The sequence below is a fragment of the Cornus florida genome, unplaced genomic scaffold, assembly GCF_030987335.1.
Source record: "Cornus florida cultivar Cherokee Brave unplaced genomic scaffold, ASM3098733v1 CherokeeBrave_3.0.0_Hap2_Chr04, whole genome shotgun sequence".
Lineage (NCBI taxonomy): Eukaryota > Viridiplantae > Streptophyta > Magnoliopsida > Cornales > Cornaceae > Cornus > Cornus florida.
The window spans coordinates 101,156,915-101,180,114 of record NW_026775574.1 but is presented as its reverse complement, the minus strand read 5'-3'; the positions used below and the strand labels follow the sequence as shown (position 1 = coordinate 101,180,114).

Below are 23,200 nucleotides of genomic sequence, written 5' to 3'. Positions count from 1 at the left end.
ACTCAAAAACAATAAAAATAAATAAGAACAGTGTGCAGAGAAGCGTAGAATTGCTTGATCCTTTATTGGAGGTCTTAGCCTCTATTTATATACAAAAGATTGCAAAATTATGGTAGGACTCGCGTTGCTTGCCCTCCAATTCTTTCTATATAACCATTCTTTTCTAATAGAGTTCTTTCCATTGTCGAATTTTCCATACATAGAAATTGCCTTGTACAGAACTTCCTATCCGAATTTTCCTTCTACAGTAAATCCTTCAAATGGTAGGACTTATGCATTCTTGGGCTAAATATATTTTGATCCGGCTGGGCTTGGGTAACAGGCCGGATGTTAAATACTCATACGCTGGGCTGACGACAAGCTAGGCTGATGACTTCTTGATTCGGCCTTGATGGAAGTTGGAGGACAAATAACAATGGTCTTGGGCTGTAAATACCCTCAACTTGGGCTTGAGCATGATGGGCCTTATATGTCCTTGGAATGTAGATATGGGTAGTGGTGACGTGTGCGCTTTTTATTGGAGGGAGTTTTTTCCCTCCACACTTTGCCCCAAATTCCATTTTTAATTGAGTGACGGCTCCTATTAAAGAGGGAATTGAAACCGGTTTTTACTTTGCTTCAGAAACGGTTCGTGGTCTTTCATTATTACTCCGTCACACAAGATTTTGCAAGAGTTACATTTGCCCTTACTGCAATTCTGCGTCCTTCATTCCATCGCTTCCTTCGCTTTATCAGGTTAGTTTCGCATCTTTCTCTTCAATCTTTCATTATGAGTACTTCATCTACTCCCGAACGTGTAGACCTTGGGGATTCTGAATCCACACCTTCATCTTCCCCCGTTCGTATTAGGGCTCCCCCTCCTAGGGTTTCTACAGATCGCCCTTCGTTGAATCCATTAGGTACTTCCCCTCTTCCAACCGAAACATCCACCTCAGGCTCTGATTATGTTCTTACCCATGAAGAGAAGAAAGCAATCATCTCTATTCGCCGCATCAAGTTCTCTATTGCTTCGGTAATGGAAGAATTTGATATTCCTGAGGGAGTAGAACTTGCAGAATATCCCGAGGGTGTCGATTTCACCTCCGGCGAGGGAATTGAGGAGGATGAGTTGCTTCTTTCGGTAGGGCACCTTAACGCCCTCCGATTCCCTCTTCATCCCTTCTATCATTTAGTTTTCAATAAGCTAGGTCTTGCCCCCCCCTTCAGGTAAATCCTAATTTCTTTCGCATCCTTTCGGCACTGTTGGTGCGCCGGAAATTAGAGGCTCTGGATTTGACCCTTGCCGACCTTCTGCTTACTTACAATATATCTAAGCATGGGACCGAACCTGGTCGCTTCTTTTTTACTTCTCCCCTTCATTAGAGGATATGCACGAACCTCCCTTCATCCGAAAAGAAATGGAAAGAAATGATGGTTGTAGTTAAAGGAAAATGGTTCGTGTCCCAATCAATTGCGCTCCCTATCCCGCGCAAATTCGGGAAATTAGGTATAGAATATTTAACCTCCCTTCATACCAAGTGTTCTGGCTGTTTTCCTTGCCAAGTCTTAATATTTCGCCGTATTTATGAGTTTCTTGGTGTTTTTTCAGCTACATTTCCATCCTCCGCAGCAAGGAACAGACTTTCTTTTCTTGAGGAACGAGTCTGGAGTGACCCCTCGCCTATCGAGGACCTGCTAACTTCTTCAAACCTCAAGGACATTGCCTCCAGTGCCGTTGCTGCAGACCTCATGGATCTGTCTCTACCATCTTTTGACAGTTTCCCCATGACTGAGGAGGAGATACAGAGGGCTGAGGCTTTAAAAAAGAAAGCCGAAGATGCCCAACCCTTGATCGTCATTGGATCAACTGAGGATGAAGTGGAGGTTGAGGAACCACCATTGAAGAAATCTCGCCTCAACCCCTCATCCTCTGGCAAGGGCAAGGTCCCTTCTAAAAGCAAAGGGAAAAAGGCTGGAGAGGCCGAACCTGAAGATGAAGTCAGGGCCTTTGTTCTAGCTGAGACTGGGGCTCCTTGGACTCCTTCCTTCACCAGGGCTGACAGGTCAGTCCTGCACTCAGGGGATTCTGTGATTACAGACCCTTCAGCTGCACTGGCGGTGGCTCGAGGAATGTGGCTCCCAAAGGACGAGGAAGCCATCAACCAAATGGGGTTGGAGCAACTACTCCCCTCTGCCCCAGTCCGGGCCATAGAGGTTCGCATTGCTCCTTCAGTATTATGTTACTCTTGTTTGCTTATGTTTCTACTTATGCTTATATTTGCTTCCCTGTTAAACAGAGTTTATACCACACCATGGCCCTCTGCGCCACTGCTGAAGCTCAATCCCTCTCCATCAAGAAGTTGGAAAAGGATCTTGACAATGCAGAGAAGAGAGCCACTACTGCCTCTACCAATCTGAAGATAGCTTCTGAAGCCAAGGATGCGTATAAGAGGCAGTTGTCAGCCTCTGAGGCTAAGGTGGATTCTCTTCAGGCCGAGGTTCAACGCCTGACCGAGGCTCTTACTACTTGCTTCAAGGCGGGGAAGCAAATGCAGGCGCGCTACTCTTGTCTGGCGCACCTGGCTAGTGCTAAAGCGTTCCGGTCTGGCTATAATCAGGGCTCAGGTCCTAAGACGATGGATTCGGACGCCTTTGACAAGAAAGTGGGGGTGCACTTCCCATACGATGAAGGGCCAAAGGCTTTGGAAGCTGAAATCCGCTTTGCCGAGATGGTGAAGGCACACCTGAAGGATACTCCTAGCTCCCCTGCTCCTGCGGCTTCAACTCCTCCTACCTCAAGTCCTAATGTAGTGGATGCTTTTGAATCTACTCCCTTCGATCCGAAGAGGAAGTAGAGCCATGTATTTTGTTTTTATGAACAACCTGTTTTGGGATAATGAATATAATTTTTTCGTTTTAGGCTTGCCTGACTTGTTTTTGCTGTATGCTCTTGATACTGTTCATATTTCTCTGTCTGGTAATGTGTTTAAACACTAAACATTGTCTTTATGCTTCGGATTTATGCTATCCGTGAAAATGCAAGGATTGTGGGAAAAAGGAGATCCTTTTAACAGTTTAGTTGATATCGCAGGATGATTCACATGGACAATGATTTAACTGTTAAATGAACCCTCCTTGCCTTTTACTTGCCTGTAGTAGACGTCTACATACTCTTTCTTTCTCATGTGTTCCTGATGTGGGGTGGAGTATGATGAACTTATGATATATCCGCATCCACTGGGTATTAAACACTTGGAGTCCGGAGGAAAGAGTTCTGATCCGGGTATCAGAGGTCTAAATCGAATTACTCCCCAGCGCTGAGTCATGGAGGACAAGTGCTGAATAGGACACTTAGGGTCGAAGCTGTCTCGGGTACTTAGGATCCGAGGCAAATTATACATTCCCTGGCGTGGAGCCGGAGGGGGGTTTAAATGAATCACTCCCCGGCGCTGAGCCAGCGGGGAGGTTTTGCCGAGCCGAACACTTAGGGTCCGAGGCGAGATTTTCGCCGAGCCGAACACTTAGGGTCCAAGGTGAGATTTTCGCCGAGCCAGACACCTAGGGTCTGAGGCGAATGACCTACTCCCCGGCGCTGAGCCTGAGGGGAGGTTTAAATGAATCACTTCCCGGCGCTGAGCCAGAGGGGAAGTTGTGCCGAACCGGACACTTAGGGTCCGAGGCGAGAGAACTACTCCCCGGCGCTGAGCCTGAGGGGAGGTTTAAATGAATTACTCCCCGGCGCTGAGCCTGAGGGGAGGTTGTGCCGAACCGGACACCTAAGGTCTGAGGTGAGAGAACTACTCCCCGGCACTGAGCCCGAGGGGAGGTTGTGGCGAACCAGACACCTAAGGTCCGAGGCGAATGAATTACTCCCCGGCGCTGAGCTTGAGGGGAGGTTTGTTTTATATTTTTCCTCAAACAACTTATCATGAGGCCGAGGACTCAAAATGATAGGAGGCCAAGAAAGCGAGTAACAGTGGCTGTGAAGTTTTCCAAGTGTTGACTTTAGAGACCTGCCTCCACTGATACTCCCTTCTTGGCAACCAAATGTTGTGGACCACGCATATATGAACCGCATTTCTTTTCTATTTCTATCCGATGTGGGACATAGACTAAATTTTGTCAAAAAGGTCGGTGTAAGGAATGCCTCTGGTATTGAGCTTGACAGCCTTAAATACCAGTGGGCCCTCCTTACACAGTGATTAACTATGTGAATATTTCCATATATAACAGAACGTGGCACATACTTTTTTGTCGATGTGGGATAGAAAGGTTTAAGCACAGGCCATAACTCATGTTTTGTTGCTTTGTGCTTTTTTTTTGTTTTGGTCAAAAAATCAGACGAATGCTATGCATAGTATGGCTCCCCATTTTTATAAAAAGAAACAAAAATAGAGGAAAGTGTTACTGAATATAGAAGCAAAATAAAGAAAAGCTTGGTTGACTGTGGACATACACAGCTTTATTTGTGAAGAAGTTGTAGCAAAATGGACAAACTTAACTAATGGAAATACCTTTTTCAGGTGTATTGCGTTCCAAGGACGCGCAATGGGACGTCCGCCAGCTTCGGCCAAACGATATGCTCCTTTCCCCACTACTTCGGTAACCCTGTAGGGTCCGGTCCAATTAGGTTCCAGTTTCTTTACATGAGCTGTCTCCTGCTTCAAAACCCAATCGCCTACCACAAAGCTCCTGAATCTGACGCGTTTGTTATAACTGTTACACACCTGCTGTTGGTATGCCGCGAGACGAATTGCTGCTGCATCTCTCCTTTCGTCCACCAAATCAAGGCTATGTTCGAGTTGTTGCTCATTGTTCCCCTCCAGTACCAAGGATGTCCGAAGGGTTGGGATTATGGACTCGGTAGGAATGACAGCTTCGGATCCATATGCCATAGCAAATGGGCTTTCTCCCGTGGGTCGTCTTGGAGTTGTTCGATAGGCCCAAAGCACTTGAGGGAGATTCTCGTACCACTTTGTCTTCAATTTCTCCAACTTTTTCTTTAAGCACCCGAATATCGTGCGATTAGTTATTTCAGCTTGCCCATTGCCTTGTGGATGACTAACTGCAGCCAATTTTTGCAGGATTCCATGTTCGCTAAAGAATTTCCTTGTACTTCTGTTATCGAGGTTCTTACCATTGTCCATTACAATAACTTTTGGTACCCCAAACCGGCAAATAATGTTGCTCCAAATGAAATGTTTTACTTCTTCGTGGGTGACGCTAGAGAAGGCTTCAGCTTCCACCCACTTGGTGAAGTAATCCGTAGCCAGAAGCACATGTTCTTTTTTTTCCATGGTTTTGGGTAATGGTCCTACTATATCAATCCCCCATTGGGCGAACAGCCATGGATTAGCCATGGCGTGCAAACCTTCGGCAGGTTGGTGCTTTATTGGACCATGGCGCTGACACTTGTCACATCGTCTTGAGTATTCCTCGGCATTCCGAGCCAAGTATGGCCAGAAATAACCTTGGGTTAGAATTTTATGTGCAAGGGATCTTCCTCCGGAGTGGTTTCCACAGTCTCCTTCATGAACTTGTTTTAGAATTGTGAGAGCCTCAGTAGGGGTTAAACACTTGAGATAGGGACCGGAGAATGACCTTCGGTACAACTGGTTATTGATGATTGCGTACTTAGCCGCAGTGAGCCTAAGCTTCCTTGCCTCAGCTTTCTGATTCGGGAGAACCCCTTCCTTGAGGTAGGCCTCGATTGGATCAATCCAGCAGGGCTCGCGTGGTACTTCAGGGATCACCATCACCTCTTGCCGGGGATTAATGCTGGGTTCTTCGAGAACATCGATTGGAACAAGCCGAATCAACTCTTCATCTGAAGATGATGCGGCTGCGGCCAATCGATCCGTTTCGGCATTTTCATCTCGTGGTACCTGATGGAACTCGATTTGATCGATCTCCCGGATATCACTCTCTACAGCATCTTTGTACGACTTCATACGTTCCTCCTTGGGAGAATATTGCCCTGTCACTTGATTGATCACAAGCTGTGAGTCACTAAAAACTTTTAAACATCGTACCTGTAGCTGTTTAGCTAGCCGAAGTCCGGCAAGCATCGCCTCGTACTCGGCCTCGTTATTAGTAGATGGGAAATCTAGCAAAATTGACTGCTGCAGCTTGGTACCCTCGGGTGTTGTGATGTCAATCCCGGCCCCTGTTGTTTTCCGGTTGGAAGAGCCATCAACCCGTAACTCCCAGTATGGCTCTTGAAGTGTCGGTTCCTCAGGTTGATCTTCGTACTCGAGTAGGAAATCCGCTACCGACTGCCCCTTGTGAGACACCTTCAGTGCATAGGTGATGTCAAAAGAGCTAAGTTCAATAGCCCATTTTGTAATTCGACCAGACAGGTCTGGTTTAGCTAGGATAGCCCGTATAGGGTGATTTGTAAGTACCACTATGCTGTGAGACTCAAAGTAATGTCGAAGTTTCCTCTTGGCATAAATTAACGCCAGGATTACCTTTTCTGTCTTGCTGTACCGTGTCTCGGCATCCGTCATCGTTTTGCTTATGTAAAAGATTGGGTGCTGAACCTTGCCTCCTTCTTTGATCAACACTGCGCTTGTTGCTACAGCTGATACTGCCAGGTACAGGATGAGAGTGTCTCCGGGCGTTGGAGCAGAAAGGATTGGGGGTTTTGTCACGTAGCTTTTCAATTGATTGAGAGCTTCCTGCTGCTGAGGTCCCCACATATCTTTGTTTTTGGATCGAATAGCATCGAAGAAAGGTTTATACTTATCAGATAATCGGGATATGAACCGGCTGAGAGCCGCAATTCAGCCGGTTAGAACTTGCACTTCCCTGCGGGTTTTCGGCTCCTGGTTCTGTATTAGTGCCTTTGCCTGAGCTGGGCTTACTTCTATTCCTCTTTTATTTACGACGTGCCCAAGGAACTGTCCTGACGAGACGGCGAAAGAGCACTTGGTGGGGTTCAGCTTCATATTGTATCTCTTGAGAGTATCAAAGACCTCCTGGAGGTGCTTCGGGTGGTCCTCTTTCCGTATACTTTTGACCACCATATCATCGATATAGGCTTCAACCGTATTTCCCAGCAGATTATTGAAAATTTTATTGACAAGTCGCTGGTAGGTGGCTCCGACATTCTTTAGACCGAAGGGCATCACTCTGTAGCAGTAAGTGCCCGTTTCTGTGATGAAAGTGGTTTTCTCCTCATCTTCAGGATTCATGGGAATCTGATTATAGCCGGAGTATGCATCGAGGAATGTGAGCCTTTCATAACCCGTCGTAGCATCCACCATTTGATCAATCTTGGGCAGAGGAAAGCTATCTTTTGGGCAAGCTTTGTTAAGGTTGGTATAATCTACGCATACCCTCCATTTCCCATTCTTCTTTTGAACGACTACTACATTTGAGAGCCATTGCGGGTATTGCACTTCTCGAATGAATCCTGCTTGTAATAGTTTATTTACTTCCTCGGCTATTATGCGATCCCGTTCAGGTGCGAATCGTCTGTGCCTCTGCTTGACTGGCCTGAACTCCGGGTTAACCCTCAGACTATGGCATGAGACTGTAGGATCGATCTCCACCATGTCCGAGTGATCCCAGGCAAAGACATCCGAATTGCACCGAATGACCCTGATCAATGCTTCCTTCTCTTCGGCTGTGCAAGATGAGCCAATGTAGGTGATCTTCTGGGGGTCTCCGAGGACTACCTCTATAGCTTCGAGGGACTCCCCGGTAGGTGCTTCAGCTTCGGCTTCTTCCTCTGCCTTGAGATACTTGGGCAGAGGATACTGTAACTGCTATTTGATCGCGTCTTTGGGATCCGCCTCTGACTGAGGTGAATTCGACGCTTTCTTTGCTTCATGTAGCGTTAGCATGTAACATTCTTTTGCAGCAACCTGGTCTCCCCAGAGGTCGATGACCTCACTGTCATCCGGGGATAAACACCTCATTACTTGGTGAAGTGTAGAGGGGACTCCGTTCATACGATGGATCCAACCTCTCCCCATAATGAGGTTATAAGATGGATGAATTTCTGTTACGATGAAGTTTTCCTTCAGAGTCCTTTTTGCTGCAGTAACGGATAGATCGATCACCTCGAGCGGATTCACCTTAGTACCATCAAATCCCATTAGGGGGCTGGAAGTTGGCCTGATGGACGATGGTGAAACCCCCAACTGATCAAAACCTGTTTTTGTAATGATGTTGGCGCTACTTCCAGGATCTATCAGCACTCTCCTGATCATATAATTCGCTACCAGGAGGCTGATGACCAAGGGGTCCTCATGCGGGCGCTGGACTCTAGAAAGATCATTGTTACCGAATCCAATATTGACGCTGCCTGGTGCAACCGTGTTTACCGAAGACACTCTTCGTAACTTATGAGCCTCTCTCAGCCTGGATCTGTACAACACTTCAGACTCTTCATCATCCTCTGACCTTCTGTGTATAGCATGGATAACCTTTACCTGACCGCCCTCTACCCGTCGAGGGTTAACCTCCCGAGGTTTTACGTGCTCCTTCGTGGCGAGATACTCCACCAATTCTCCTCTCGCTATCATGCTTTCTACTTGTCGCTGTAGGGACCTGCAGTCATTGGTGGTATGCCCATAATCTCTATGGTAGGCACAATGTTTGCTTTTGTCCCTCTGCTCCAAGGGTTGCTTCATGGGCTGAGGAGTCGCGAACCTCGTCTTATTCTCTTGGAATAGGCGCGCCAAGGTAGTACGGAGAGGGGTAAGCCTGTCCTCTGTCCTTCGCCTTTTCTCAGACGCTTGGGTGACTTGTGTGGCGGTATGAGGAACCTTCTGCATCCTTGTGCTCGCAGCTTTCTTTCGAGACTTGTTTTCCACCGTGATGAGGGTAGCGTGCTGTGCACGGTGGGCTACGTTTTCCTCCAACCGAATGTAGATTTGTGCCTTAGCGTTCAAAGTCTGCATATCCGGGGGGGAATATTTGACCAAGGATGTGTGAAACTTGGTTCCCTGGATCATTGCCAACTTAAATGTTTCGATTGCCGTGGCAGGATGGCAATCTGCTATCTCCGAGGCCTCCATGTTAAACCTGGATAAAAAATCTTGCAGAGTTTCCCCCTTTCTTTGCCTTATGGTGAAAAGGCTGGCGATACTTTTCTTCTGCTTCTTATTTCCGCAATACTGGGGCTAAGAACATAGTGCACAAGGTCTCATAGTCAGGGATAGACTTGTGTGGCCTATTCCTGAACCATTCTAACGCTGCTCCGGTTAAACTGGTAGGAAAAACCTTACACATCCACGGATCGTTATGATCGTCCAGTGCCATCTTTTGTGCATAATGATCGAGATGCCGAGAGGGGTCTCCTGCCCCATCGAACTGGGTGAAGGATGGCATAGTGAACTTCTTCGGCCTTTCCACAAGGTACACTTCGTCAGTAAAGGGGGTCTTGACCAAGGAGTTCTTGTGCTCTCTAGCCATCTCGGCTGGTGTCTGGACTCTCAAGAGCTTCTTTTCATCGAAGGCATCTTGTACCCGTGCGCCATCTGGAACGCCATTGGACCATACCGTAAGCTTATGGCTGGACTCGGCCTGTTCGTCCTGTGTGCGATGCGGGAGATTATCCGAAGCAACCGCCTCGGACCTCGTCCTTTGCTTTTGCTGAACCTCACTAGGTCGAGCCCCGTTGGGTTGTGTCTCGTTGGCCGGAGGCTCGTGAACCGGAGGTAAATTCCGGGTGGGGGGTGGTGCCGCAGCATCGCCTGGTGGTGGTTATGGCGTTAGCCTGGCCATGGCCGTGTGCAGCATATGAGTCTGCTGCTGAAGCGCAGCTATCTGGACGACACTCGTATCGTTTGCTTGCCGGAGTGTCTCAAATTGGTGCAAGAACTCTTCTCGCATCTTTTGCATCAATTCTATCTGTTGATTCATTGTTGACTCTCCGTTTGACATTCCAGATACGACTAAATGATTGAATTTGAAGAACAAGTGGGAGTATATTTTTATACGGTTCCCACAGACGGCGCCAAAGTGTAGGTGCAAAATTTCACCCAACCAATAATGATTAAGAAAAATAAAACAACTCACTCAAAAACAATAAAAATAAATAAGAACAGTGTGTAGAGAAGCGTAGAATTGCTTGATCCTTTATTGGAGGTCTTAGCCTCTATTTATATACAAAAGATTGCAAAATTATGGTAGGACTCGCGTTGCTTGCCCTCCAATTCTTTCTATATAACCATTCTTTTCTAATAGAGTTCTTTCCATTGTCGAATTTTCCATACATAGAAATTGCCTTGTACAGAACTTCCTATCCGAATTTTCCTTCTACAGTAAATCCTTCAAGTGGTAGGACTTGTGCATTCTTGGGCTGAATATATTTTGATCCGGCTGGGCTTGGGTAACAGGCCAGATGTTAAATACTCATACGCTGGGCTGACGACAAGCTGGACTGATGACTTCTTGATTCGGCCTTGATGGAAGTTGGAGGACAAATAACAATGGTCTTGGGCTGTAAATACCCTCAACTTGGGCTTGAGCATGATGGGCCTTATATGTCCTTGGAATGTAGATATGGGTAGTGGTGACGTGTGCGCTTTTTATTGGAGGGAGTTTTTTCCCTCCACACTTATGAAACAACGAGTCCTAAATTCAAATTATAAATTTTTTTTTTTTTTAATGAGGGACAAAATAGCAAAAATAAATATATATTTATATATACATATATATTATATTAAGTTTTTTAAAATATCTAACCTCTACTTAAACACAGTTTTAATAGACTAATGAAAAAAATAAAAGCAATTTAAAAGTTTCATATTTTAACTTCATTCAAACACTCTACTAAGTTAAATTTGATAACCATTAAAAACAAGGAGTTGGATTCTCTAAATTAAATATTCTCTAAGTTGAATTAATTGCAGATTGACACATACTTAAAGAAAGTTTAAAAACCATGCCAACTAGCACCATTTTGAAATAAGAAAAATTTATATACTTTGACGACATTAACGTCGTTCTCTCTCTCTCATATTTTTCGGAAAAAAATCTCTCTCTCTCTCTCTCCTCTTTCTCATTCTCCCGATGGGGGGGGGGGGATATTTTGCACAAAAAATAGATCGGGAAATATTTGGCACAATTTATATCTGTGTGTATAATGTATGGATAAGAGTCATAAGAAATTTAGGTACAACAAGCCTCTGGGTCAAGTTTGAACTCTCAACAATCTTTCTTTTTAGGAGGTCATACCAACCAAGCTAGTGATAAAAGGCTAGTATCCATGAAATCTATCAGAGAATTATGAAAAATATGACTACGTATTAAACATCTTCTTTAGAAGTTGAAGCAAATGCATATGCTACCAAGTTCGAGCTCCCAACATCCTTTCTTTACAGGAGGTTGTACCAATTGAGTTAGTGATAAAATGCTAGAATGTATGACATTTAAGAGAGAATTTTGAAATTTTTATTACATAATTTTGGGTTAATCATCATTTAACAAGTAAACAAATGTATGCTCCGGGAGCTTGACCGAGTTGGTAAGGTAACGACTTGAGAATGCTCATATCCCAGGTTCGAACCCGTCCATCACCATTATAACCCTCGACTGAAATTGTTGCTAAGGTGTGGGTCCCGCTGCCCAGGTGAGTTCGTGTGCCAGCAAAAAAAAAAGTATAAAAAATGTGTAAATTTTATTTAACTTTTTATTTAAATGTCAAATACTGATTGATCGGACGAATGGTCCAGACCATGTAATAATTTCTCATCCGTTAAGGATCATTCAAAATAATTGACACTAAATAAAACTATGAATAATGATTTTTTTATTTAAATGTCAAATAGTGATTGATCGGACGAATGGTTCAGACCATGTAATAATTTCTCATCCGTTAAGGATCATTCGAAATAATTGACACTAAATAAAACTATGAATAATGATTTAAGTACGCAGTTACCAAATTCAATTTCATGACATCAAATGGCGAGGCACCTTCACTTCACTCACATAAATTGAATTCGATAACTGCCGCAATTGATGCCTAAATCACTAATCTAAAACTATACCTACAAAGTCAGAAATTTGATGAGTTTTACCATCCCAAAACCAATAATATTGGGCCAGAAATCACATAAGGCCCAATTGGAAGCCCGCCACACTGAAACTTATCCATAATATTACAAATTTGAAAAAAAAGCTGCACTTGCATTTGGAGAAGCGGACTTGGATTTGGGCCCCAAGTCCATCAACCACTCTTCTCCTCCGCCGATACCTCCATCGCCGAAGCCAGGTCCGCATCTCTCTCTCTCTACATAGCTAGGGTTACTCTTATGAACTGTATTTTTATTTATGTAATTCACATTCTTCACAGCTAACCATATCGATCAACAATTCACTTCGACAATTTTTTTTTTTTTTTTGAGTCTCGTTCAGGCTTGGAGCTGAGAAATTGATGATATGCAGTCTACTTTGAGGGTGCCACTTTGATATGTATAAAAATCTTGGTAAACATCGGCTGTTATATCGTGCTCGCATTTCAAACTACGTGAAAACTGGTCTATTTGATAAAGCCCTCCAAACGTTCGACGAAATGGCCCAGTCAAGTTGCAGGGTGTTTAGTATAGATTACAACAGATTGATTGGGGTATTGGTTCGCCAATCCCGCTTCGATTTAGCGGAACACTATTACAATGCAATGGTCCCACAAGGGTTTTCTTTAAGCTCATTCACATATTCAAGATTCATTTCCGGTTTGTGTAAAATTAGGAACTTTGAGCTTATTCAGAAGCTTTTACAAGACATGGATAGAATTGGGGTGGTCCCTGATATGTGGGCTTGTAATATATATTTGAATCTTTTGTGTTCTGAGAATTTAGTGGACATCGCTATTGAGGTACTGCAAATTATGGTTGAGAAGGGAAGAGAGCCTGATGTGGTGAGCTACACAATAGTTATAAGTGGGTTGTGTAGAATCAGACGATATGACGCTGCTGTTGAACTTTGGCATACTATGATTAGGAAAGGTTTCAGTCCAGATGATAAAGCCTGCAGGGCACTTGTTCTGGGTCTGTGTGATGGTGGGAAGGTTGATTTGGCGTATGAGCTTACACTGGGTGCAATGAAGGACCAAATTAAGTTTAGCACAACAATTTATAATGTTCTCATTAGTGGGTTTTGTCGAGCCGGTCGAATTGACAAGGCTCAAGCAATTAAGATGTTTATGAGGAGGAATGGGTGTGAGCCTGATTTAGTTACGTACAATGTGTTGTTGAATTATTGTTGCAATGAGCTTATGTTGGAGGAGACAGAAAAGTTAATGCGGAAGATGGAGCGGAGTGGAATGGAACCTGATGGTTATAGCTACAACCAACTTCTTAAGGGTCTTTGTAAAGCTAACAGGGTAGATAAGGCTTACATGTTGATGATGAACAAGATGCAGGCCAAAGGGCTGGTCGATGTTGTATCATATAACAGTATTCTTAGAGCACTTTGCAAGGCTTGCCACACCAGAAGGGCTTATAAGCTATTTGAGGAGATGGGCCGAAAGGGAATTGTCCCTGATGTGGTCACTTTCACGATTCTTATAAAAGCTTTTCTTAGAGAAGGCAATTCCAATTTAGCCAAAAACCTTCTCAACCAGATGACAGGGATGGGTATATTTCCAGACCGTGTAATGTATACTATGATTGTCGATCACCTGTGTAAGACTGGGAAGATCGAGATGGCTCATGGTGTTTTTCTTGATATGGTCAAGCAGGGAATCACCCCTGATGTAGTGTCATATAATGCTCTTATTAATGGATTTTGCAAGGCTTCTAGTGTAAGTGAAGCCATGCATATGTATGAGGATATGTGCTCTAAAGGATCGTATCCTGATGAGGTAACATTTAGATTGATCATCGGGGGGCTTGTTCGGGAAAATAAGCTTCAAATGGCTTGTACAGTTTGGGATCAGATGATGGAGAAGGGCTTTACTCTTGATAGAGATGTTTCTGAGACTATTATCAATGCCATCCATTCAAAAGGTGCAGCAATGAATGTCAGAAATGTTCTTTAATTTATGCAATGGCCTAACCAGTAGATGAGGTATTCCATCTCTACATGCAACTGTGTGTTTGAATCATGTCATTAATCAATTAGCTATCTATTGGATATCCTGCGGACAGAGTTTGCCAGTTTTGTGATAGTAGCAAGTCCTTGTGCGTTGGATTTAAGTTTATTGTTAATATCAACTTTTTTGGCCCAAAAAACAACAGTAAACCAGTTGCTGCGCATGTACTGCTCTGTACCTGCTGCTGCAAATCCATCAATTGCAAGTAGAGATGGGGGTGCTGATGCCTTATATAAACGATATATGACTGTTGCTGTGTGGGACAGTGGGATAAAATTTACTCTCTTTGTTAACAGTAAATCACTCCATGCATATTTCAGGTTGAAACTTAGTTCCACTGATATTGCTTGGTTTTCTATATCCTACGGCAAAGTCCAATCAGGATGTGTTCATTGACTACAAGCACATACCATTTGGAAGTTTACCTTGTTGAGCTGCCTGGAAAATTGCAGAAAAAGGCAACCAGGTTAGAGCCGCTTGCTTTCCTAAATTTTTTTTATACATTTTACAGATGAATATTCTCCCATGGATCCATGTATTCTGGTGTGTATTGACAAAAATGATTAATTTGTCATAAAAAAGAAATATAAGGACAGCTATGTGGATTTTCTCTCACTCAAAATTGTATAGTATAGGGATTTAATATTTGTGTCTGAACTGTGAAAACTAAGATACATGCGGTTGGTGACATAGAACATTCAGAACTTCAAAGAATAGAAGGCAAGGCCTGAAAGGTAGCACATTTGACCAAGATCCAATTTAACGGATTTGGATATTAATTTTTGATCTGAAACGGGTCAGATACGGATCTTGTCTGAAAGGTTTGTCACAGATCTGGGCCGGATATGGATCTGGTTAGTTCTTGGATGGAGCGGATTTCACATGCCTTCTGACTCAATTCAAGTATATTTTACTTTGTTTGGATCCTGTTTTTTATCCCCCTAGTTGGATCCTGTTTAAATTATATGGATATGAATCATGCCATAGTATACGATCCAGATATGGATCTTGATATTAAAATATGTATCCAGATTTAGATTTTTGAATCCACTCCATTGTAATTGATGATAATTTTTCACTTGTGACCCTTTTGAAATCCGTTTAATGTGTCCAAATTGCACCAATTCTGCCTTTCTTCTCAATGGTTTTTTCTGGCGTCGACCTTTTTAAGTCACCTTCATAAAATTTCTCCTATAAATGTTCTCTATAATTTTTTGAATTATGCTTCTGCGCAACCAAAGGTCACACTGCAGTGGTGGAATTCATGTTGTCCATGATGAAGATTTTCTAAAACATTTTACTTTGAAACAAATCTTTAATTAAGTTTTTACTTGAGTTAGTAAGGGGCTATTGCTTGGTGCATGATAAAAGTACAGGTTGTCTGAGAGGAGATGAACATAGTATATTTACTTGATCAAAACCGTTTGGTGAATGAAAAACTAGATCCAAAGTAGCTCGTTTGATCATGGGTGGAAGTGGGTTATGTAACAACCCATTCTACCACATGGTATGATATTGTCCGCTTTAGGCCTGAACCCGCACGGTTTTGTTATTGAGCTTTACTCCAAAAGGCTTCATACCATTTGGGTATAGCACTAGCACATATAAGCACTTCACTTTAACCTTACCCAAGCAATGTGGGATTGTGGAACCTATAGCTCACCCAGTGTCTCACACCCGTCCACATAGGTTGCCATAGGTTATCACACATTGGAAGATTGGGAAAAAGATGTTGTCCTTATATATGCTAAGATTGGATATGGGTTTGGACCCCAAGTGGCACCACTGTTTTGTGGGAGGGGGAGGACCTAACCAAGTTGGATCCAATCCATTTAACATGTGCGTGTGCGCCCTACCCCCCAACCAGTATTGGTCTTGGGCTTCTCAAGCTTCTTTTGAATTAGTTCCCGTCTATACACTTTTATCCATGTGGGGAGGAAAAAGCGTCTATACTCAATATTCTACTTATATCAATTGTATCCTATGGTATTGGAAATAATATTCTATATTCGACTTTTTTATTGCTTTTGCTATCAAATCACCGATTATACCCAAGGACGGGTCAGTCTTGGGCTTCTCAAGCCAATATTCTTTTCGGGTACTTGTATGTGGAGACTTAGGATACAATGACATACTTGTTACATCTCATATTATATTATAATTGCTAATTTAATTACCCTGTGAAGGTATTCTTGTAGAATTTGAGATGCTTTTGAAGGATACATGAGCATAATAAATGCTTTTAAAATGAAAAGAAAATTGTGGAGGAATATGGAAGACTAGAAGGTTTTATAAGACTAAAAGAAAATATTAATAAAGTATTAGTCTGAAAATAGTCAAATACAAAACAACGTGGGAGGAATATAAAATTTTAAGATAATTTCTTATATTATAACACTGACAAAGCTCCATGTGTGGTTGTGTATCACTTTCCTTATCTTTATGCGAGACAACAGCACGATCTTCATCTTGTGCCTCTTTCTCCAACCAAATATTACTCTTGTCAAAATTGAAGAGAGACATAGAAAATGAAGAACATAAGGATATATGTGGTTCAGCCCCTAAGGCTTACATACGGCACACAAAGTCCAAAGGGCTATATATCTTTATTATACTCTCTTGATTTTTGTATACAATGATCACCTCTATTATAGGTGAAATGAGAAGACTGAAAGAAGGAATAATTGTTGTATAAATATGAAATTTCACTTTTACCTTTCAATAATCTACCAAATTAGTATGTTGAAATGGCATAGAGGGCTGAATTGGTAAAATATGTTCAAGACAATCTTTCCATCCCTTTCTCAAACAGAGGAAGGAGTTTCCCTTCCACTCAACCAAAAAAAGGATGGACAAGCACCCTCCATTCAGACCATTCCTAGGGATGTCCTCTTCCATCCTTCCTTTTTATCCATTCCCTTCATTTTTCCATCCCTCCTACCAAAAGAAGCATAAAGGGTTGATGCTGGACAACCTAGATCTGTTGTATACTATGGCTGAAGTACAAGGGAAAGCTGATGGGTTAAAGTTATCAAAATAGAGGAATAGGGTTAGGGTTTGTAGAACAATGGATTTCAAGCCTTAGGACCACATTTTGAGAACTTCATCCTATACTAAAAACTAATGACATCTGTATTTGGGTCCTGCTTTCCGCTTTTGATACTCCTGCAACAATGACATTGTTTTGAGCGGACAAATCACAACTGACAGTGTAATGTTTGTGCCTTTATATATATATATATGTCTGTGTGTGTGATGTACATTGAGTAAAAAAAAAAAAAAAAAAAAAAAAAAAGAGAAAGCAAATTAAAATTTTGGTGGGACCCACCACCACACCCAAAAAGGGTTTGAGACCACAATTGGTCTCCATTTTTCTTCTCTCCCGCTGGCCCTTCCTTCTGTCTCTGTTTCTTGTTTTTTTTCTTTTTCTTTTTGAACTCAAACTTCATTCTTAGATTACTCCTCCACCTTTTGTCGGATTGAGGTGCCGTTTAAGGCAAAACGAAGCTTGTGTCGAGCTCTACGCATACATACCAACAATTCCAGATTTGGTGCACCCTTTGAACTTCGAATCTTAGGACCCATTTCTAGGGTTTGTGAAGAAAATTGGGGTTTTTGCTCAATTAGAGGTAAAGGTGTCTAATTCACACTTTTCTTGTACCTTAGTGAGTTATTCCTCTAGAATTTTGGCCAAACATGCTTGATTTAAGGTTGATTGCTTTAAAAATGATTTAATGGTGCATATAAAGATTTTATATATGTGTGTTTGTTGACTTATGTGATAAGCATGCTTAGTTTAGATGGATTACTCCTTAAATGATTTAATTGTGTATGTGAAACATGTATCTATGTGTATTTGTTGGATTGTATGGAAATTGTGATAAGTGGTTGATTTATCATGCTTATTATAATGCTAAATATCTAATTGATTGTTGTGAGCATATGTTGTAAATTGTGGTATTAAATTCCCCATTTTATGATATTGTCACGGCATGACAAATGTTAGAAATCCCTTATATTACAACATTGAAAGTATGTGGCATTCATGAATTCATCATTGGGGATTGCACGTATGGAAATGACTTTTGAAAAATGAAAGAATGGGGATTTTCGGGAAAGCTTTGTTGAAAAAGTTTTTTTTTTTGGAAACCCGGTCGCCGCGGGGGTACCAAAGGGCCGGAGGTTAATATAGCCTAGAGGGGACTAGGGAGTCGCCCTAGCGTGATTGAGCTAGCTGGGCCCCATAATGACGCCGCGGGGTTACCAAGGGTCAGGGACACTAGCCAATCCTCCTCTCGTGTCGCTGCGGGGTCACCAAAGGGCGGGTTATATTAACAGTTTGAAAAGTATGGTTGTTTTCTGAGAAATGGGGAGTGACACGCATATCATAGCATTCATGGCATTTTACATATGATTGTTTGGAATTGGAATTTAATATGTGTTTCCCTCATTTTGCATGACCCCTCTTCCTATTGGCCTATGCTTTGTTTGGATTCACGGGGCTACAAGAGGTGCGTCTTAGGCACTCTCTACTGAGCTTTATGCTCACCCCATTTTATTTAACATTTTCCCGGAACCGGTAAGGAGGTAGTGGATGCCGATCTTCCACAAGCTTAAGGATGACTTGGAGCTCATTTTGTATCTTTTGTATATCTCCCATTTTTGTAAGGCCCCAAAAGTGTAGTAATGTGTATTTATTTTTCAAAACCATGGTTAGGTAATATAATTATGTTATTAGATGATATTTTGGATGTGAATTTGATAACATGTAAACCTTATTGATGAATGGGGAGAGTAATACTAGTTTGAAGTATTATTGAGGTCATTTGATTGTGTATTATCATCTACTATTGCCGTGAATTCGGAATTTGAGCCATGATAGGTTAAAAATGAATTTAAACAGGTTGTGATAGGCCTATTTTTAGGGGAGGTCATGCCGAATTTTTTTTTTGTTTAAAAAAATATCAGTTTTGGGATCGTTACAGACAGAACCAAACACTATGCAATTACACATGAACCTTAGATTTTCTTCTGACTTCTACAAAATAATAATACATGTTCTTGTAGAGTAAGGAATGGTCTGGTAGCCCTTACCACATCTACAACTGCTTATACAAACACAGTTATTTGAATGAATTTTCAGCAGCGGATCATTTCCAAACTTCAACATACACCTAGCTGGACTTAATTGCATATGACTGCAAAACTGCATGCTCAACCCCTAGGGATTCGACCTGGGCTGAAATTTATGGCTGGCTATGTGCCTCCTATTCTCAGCTCATTGACCAATATCAGCTGTTGCATCTGGACCCGCATGGTTTATTGGATTTATATCCTCTTTTCTGAGATGCTAGTGAATGATTATTCTTGTTACAAATTTTTCTGTCCACACTGTCAACTTCTTGTGCATGGGTCCTACTTCATGATCATTTTGAATGGTTCTTTCTTCTTTTCATTTTTCTTAGTAGTAAGATTATTACTCTTTGGTTTATAATCATCATGGTCTTCATTTGTGTATGGTGTGAATTTGTCGAATGCTTTGTCGTATTCTTGAATTAGGACCTTACATCCATATTGATCTTTTTATCAGTGCTTCCCTCTCTCTCTCCATGTGCCTGATTAATCTTCTCTCTTCTCTACTGTTATTCTTAGGCATGCATTACAGTCTCCTCAGCTTGTTTCAGACAAATCCAGGACACATGTTGGTCTTACTTAGATGGAAGTTGGGAGGAGAACAACTCATGATGAATCCAAGCTTAAGATCCACATGCAGTGGTATGGCATTATGATCCAAATGCATGAACTTGTTTATTTATTTTTTCCTTTATATGTTCTCCAATTCCTTCTTTTGCGATCCAAAACAAAGTTAATGACTAAAAAGAATGAAAGAAAAAACAGACATCTTTTAAAAAGTGTGACTCATGAAAGATTATTCTTAATGATTTTGGCCAGAGCTTGCAGAAGAAAGAAACAGAAAAGGAAATGGAGTAGGACTGCAACTTGATCAGCTGTCGTCGATATTAACATTGGAGATAATTCCAAGTACTGATGAGTTTTGAGGACTGAATATATATATATATATACACAACAATAGTGACTATTTCCTAAAGCAGAAGCTACAACTATTCTGGAATAACATGAAGACTAATGAGTTGGTTGCAGAGCAAACTCTTGGTAGGAACCTTTATCATAATCATTTTCTATTAGTACACGGGTGACTTCAAGGAGTTAAAGCTACATATAGCTGATGATTCTGATTTGCAGATTTGATTGTCTGTCAGTGAATTGAAACTGCTAGTATAAGCTCAAATCAATAAAGCATTCTACACATTAGTCCCCTTTGCTTCCTTTTTCTTCCTTACAATTTTGTTAGCCAAATTGTGGAAATGGGTTCTTTTAGTGTTGGTAAATCTGTTGTGGTGCCTGTGGGCTCTTTTTTTTTTGTACGTGAGAGGTCTGCCTCTCTTGTTTTGGCTTTGTTTGCTAGTTAATAAAATGTTGCTTTGGAAAAACAAAATTAATGGAGTGTTTTTCTTACCGCTCTTGTTTCAGAACTGACCTTTCTTTATTTCTTTCTGTGAGATGGTAATCTAATAGCTGAACTCTTTTCATTACATGCCTTAGTTAAGTAATGGTCAGTTAATTTTGGTTATAGGCTTCATTTACGATTACATAGATTTTTAGACTGTTTAGTTTATGTCATTTGGAAGTAAAATCAACGAACAGAGAAATACCATAAACCTGCTTCTTTGCTATGCAAAAGCAATATTTTGCTGTAGTAAATGACGTGCGTGCAGGAAAGTTGTTGTGCCCAGTAGCAACAGTGTGCTGGTTGTCATGGGTAGAGCTAAGTTGGTGTGATATTTTGAAAAGGAATTAGCTTGGGGTCTTAGGTTGAAATTTACTCCAGACTTCGGAGTTTGTGGGTCATGTGGTGCATACGAGACGATTCACTTCATTCCCAAAGGGGACGATAATACCGGCATTAGAAAAGAAAATAGGAAATTGATGGTTGTATGGAAAGAGTGACAATTGAGCAGTAAGGTAATCATAATCAATGGAGTTGGTGTTGGCTCTTTTATGTGTAATTGTTTATGGTTGTGCTGTAAGCTTAACAGTTCACTGTTCTACCTATTTTGTATCCCCCCATGTTTTACAATTAGCACTATTAGGCAGCCTTGGTTTTTGCTGATTACTAAATGGGAGAAGATATGATTTAAATGTGTTTTTAATTATCAGAAATAATACAGAGAGGAGGAAGTCTTCTACAGATTTTTACTTCTTTTTTATTTTATGCTGAGATTTTTCCTTAGTTGACTGATTAAATGTTATTGTTTATAGCTGCTTTTTACAATATGATCTTGCCATATCAGCATCAACACACACACACACACACCTAGAAAAATACTTGGTACACTTGGACTGTGTTTCCTTGTTAAAAAATGCAAGTTTATGCTGCTCTATCTGTCTTATCAATCACAGAATCACAATATACCAGTAAAAAGTGTGTGGTAACAGTCCTGAACCCCTGGTTCACCTTACTCGGTTTGGTTTAACTTTTTTTGGTCCATAACTTGAAAAGGAATCACTAAGATTACTTGCCTCCAATGCTCAACTAATGTCTGATTCTTTGCTCTTTCTTTAATCCTCCTACTTGAACTTCTCATGAAGTCATTCTCTTTCTGCTCAGCCCATACAAAACAATTATTCTCATTCATCATCTTCTCATTCATCATTTTCCAGATCTCTCTCCATACACACCAATGTCGCGCGACACCAACCCTCACTTTTACCCACAACAACCACCGCTGCATCAAAGCCAACATCCTCAGCCACAACACAGTCCCAACCTGCAATTGCCTACACGTCAACCACCACAGCATCAAAGCCAACCTTGGTCGGAACATGATCCAAACATTCATTTTCCTATGCATCAACACCCACAACACCACCATGAACATCCCCGGTCGGGACATGATCCCAACCTTCAGTTGCCTACACGCCAACAGCCACAGCAGCAAACCCGTCCTTGGTCGGAACATGATCCCAACCTTCAGTTGCCTACACGCCAACAGCCACAGCAGCAAACCCGTCCTTGGTCGGAACATGATCCAAACATTCATTTTCCTCTGCATCATCACCCAGAGTACCAACACGAACAACCTCGGTCGAAACAGCCAAAGCTTAAAAAAAAACCCTCCCGGTCGTCACAAGATCCCAGGCTTCTTGTTCCTGCATCTCAACTGCCACAGCGTCAGAAACATCCCCGGTCGCCACAAGATCCCAACCTTCGTGTTCCCGCGCATGAACAACCACCACAGCGCCAAGATGAGCATCCCCAGGCACACCTAGTGCCTATTGTTCAGAGTCCTCAGCCACATCGTTCAAATGATCAGCGCACACCGTCACAGAATCAACCCCTCAGGGTTCCACGGCAACACAAAACCAAGCCCATAGCATGGTTCATCGCAGTCTTCTGCGCGCTCTTATGGATCATCATAATCGTGGGAGGCCTAGTAATCCTCATAGTCTATATCCTCTTTCGCCCAAAAAGCCCAAAGTTTGACGTGTCAAGTGCCACCCTCAATGCAGCCTACCTTGACATGGGTTACCTCCTGAATGCTGATCTCACCTTGCTCGCCAACTTCTCGAATCCAAACAAGAAAGTGAGGGTGGATTTCGGCCAAATGACTATCAATCTCTACTACGAAAGCGTCCTTATTGCAACGAGGTCCGTCGAGCCTTTCACAGTAAGGGACAAACGGTCCAAATTTGCAACTGTTCATATGGTCACCAGCCAGGTTCCACTTTCTCTGCAACGTAGCCAACACCTTAGGATGAACATGGAAAGCAATAGGGTAATGTTTGAAATAAGGGGTCTGTTTCGGACTCGATCAAGTCTGGGAAATTTCCTTCGATATTCGTATTGGTTGTATGGTCATTGCACCATTGTGATGACTGGTCCTCCCGGTGGAGTCCTGGTAGCAAAGAAGTGCAGAACAAAACGTTAAAAGAACAGACTTTATTGGAGTGTCATTTTGTGGAGTCTCTCCGCATTGTATTTCAGTATGTTGTTTCTGTTTTGGATTGATATTGAGATCTTATTCATTGATCACAACAATATTGTCACACAATTCGATCACTTGTTTTATTTTACCATTATTGCAC

General features: G+C 42.0%; 2 protein-coding genes across 3 annotated transcripts; both read left to right on the top strand.

The window, feature by feature from the left end:
* Positions 1–12,141: 12,141 nt before the first annotated feature.
* Positions 12,142–20,582, top strand: LOC132304246 (pentatricopeptide repeat-containing protein At1g13040, mitochondrial). 2 transcript variants are annotated; one of them, XM_059801837.1, is made up of 5 exons: positions 12,142–12,211; positions 12,355–13,946; positions 14,353–14,498; positions 19,685–19,807; positions 19,985–20,582. In XM_059801837.1, exons 2-3 carry the CDS (start codon positions 12,410–12,412, stop codon positions 14,355–14,357), a joined length of 1,542 nt encoding a protein of 513 aa, XP_059657820.1. In that variant the 5' UTR covers positions 12,142–12,211; positions 12,355–12,409; the 3' UTR covers positions 14,358–14,498; positions 19,685–19,807; positions 19,985–20,582. The 2 variants fall into 2 exon arrangements, with proteins under 2 accessions (XP_059657820.1, XP_059657819.1); XM_059801836.1 differs by having other exon boundaries at positions 12,355–14,007.
* A 916-nt stretch (positions 20,583–21,498) lies between these two features.
* LOC132304245 (early nodule-specific protein 2-like) lies at positions 21,499–23,172 on the top strand. The gene has a single exon (XM_059801835.1). It carries the CDS (start codon positions 21,796–21,798, stop codon positions 23,041–23,043), a length of 1,248 nt encoding a protein of 415 aa, XP_059657818.1. The 5' UTR covers positions 21,499–21,795; the 3' UTR covers positions 23,044–23,172.
* The last annotated feature ends 28 nt before the right edge of the window (positions 23,173–23,200 follow it).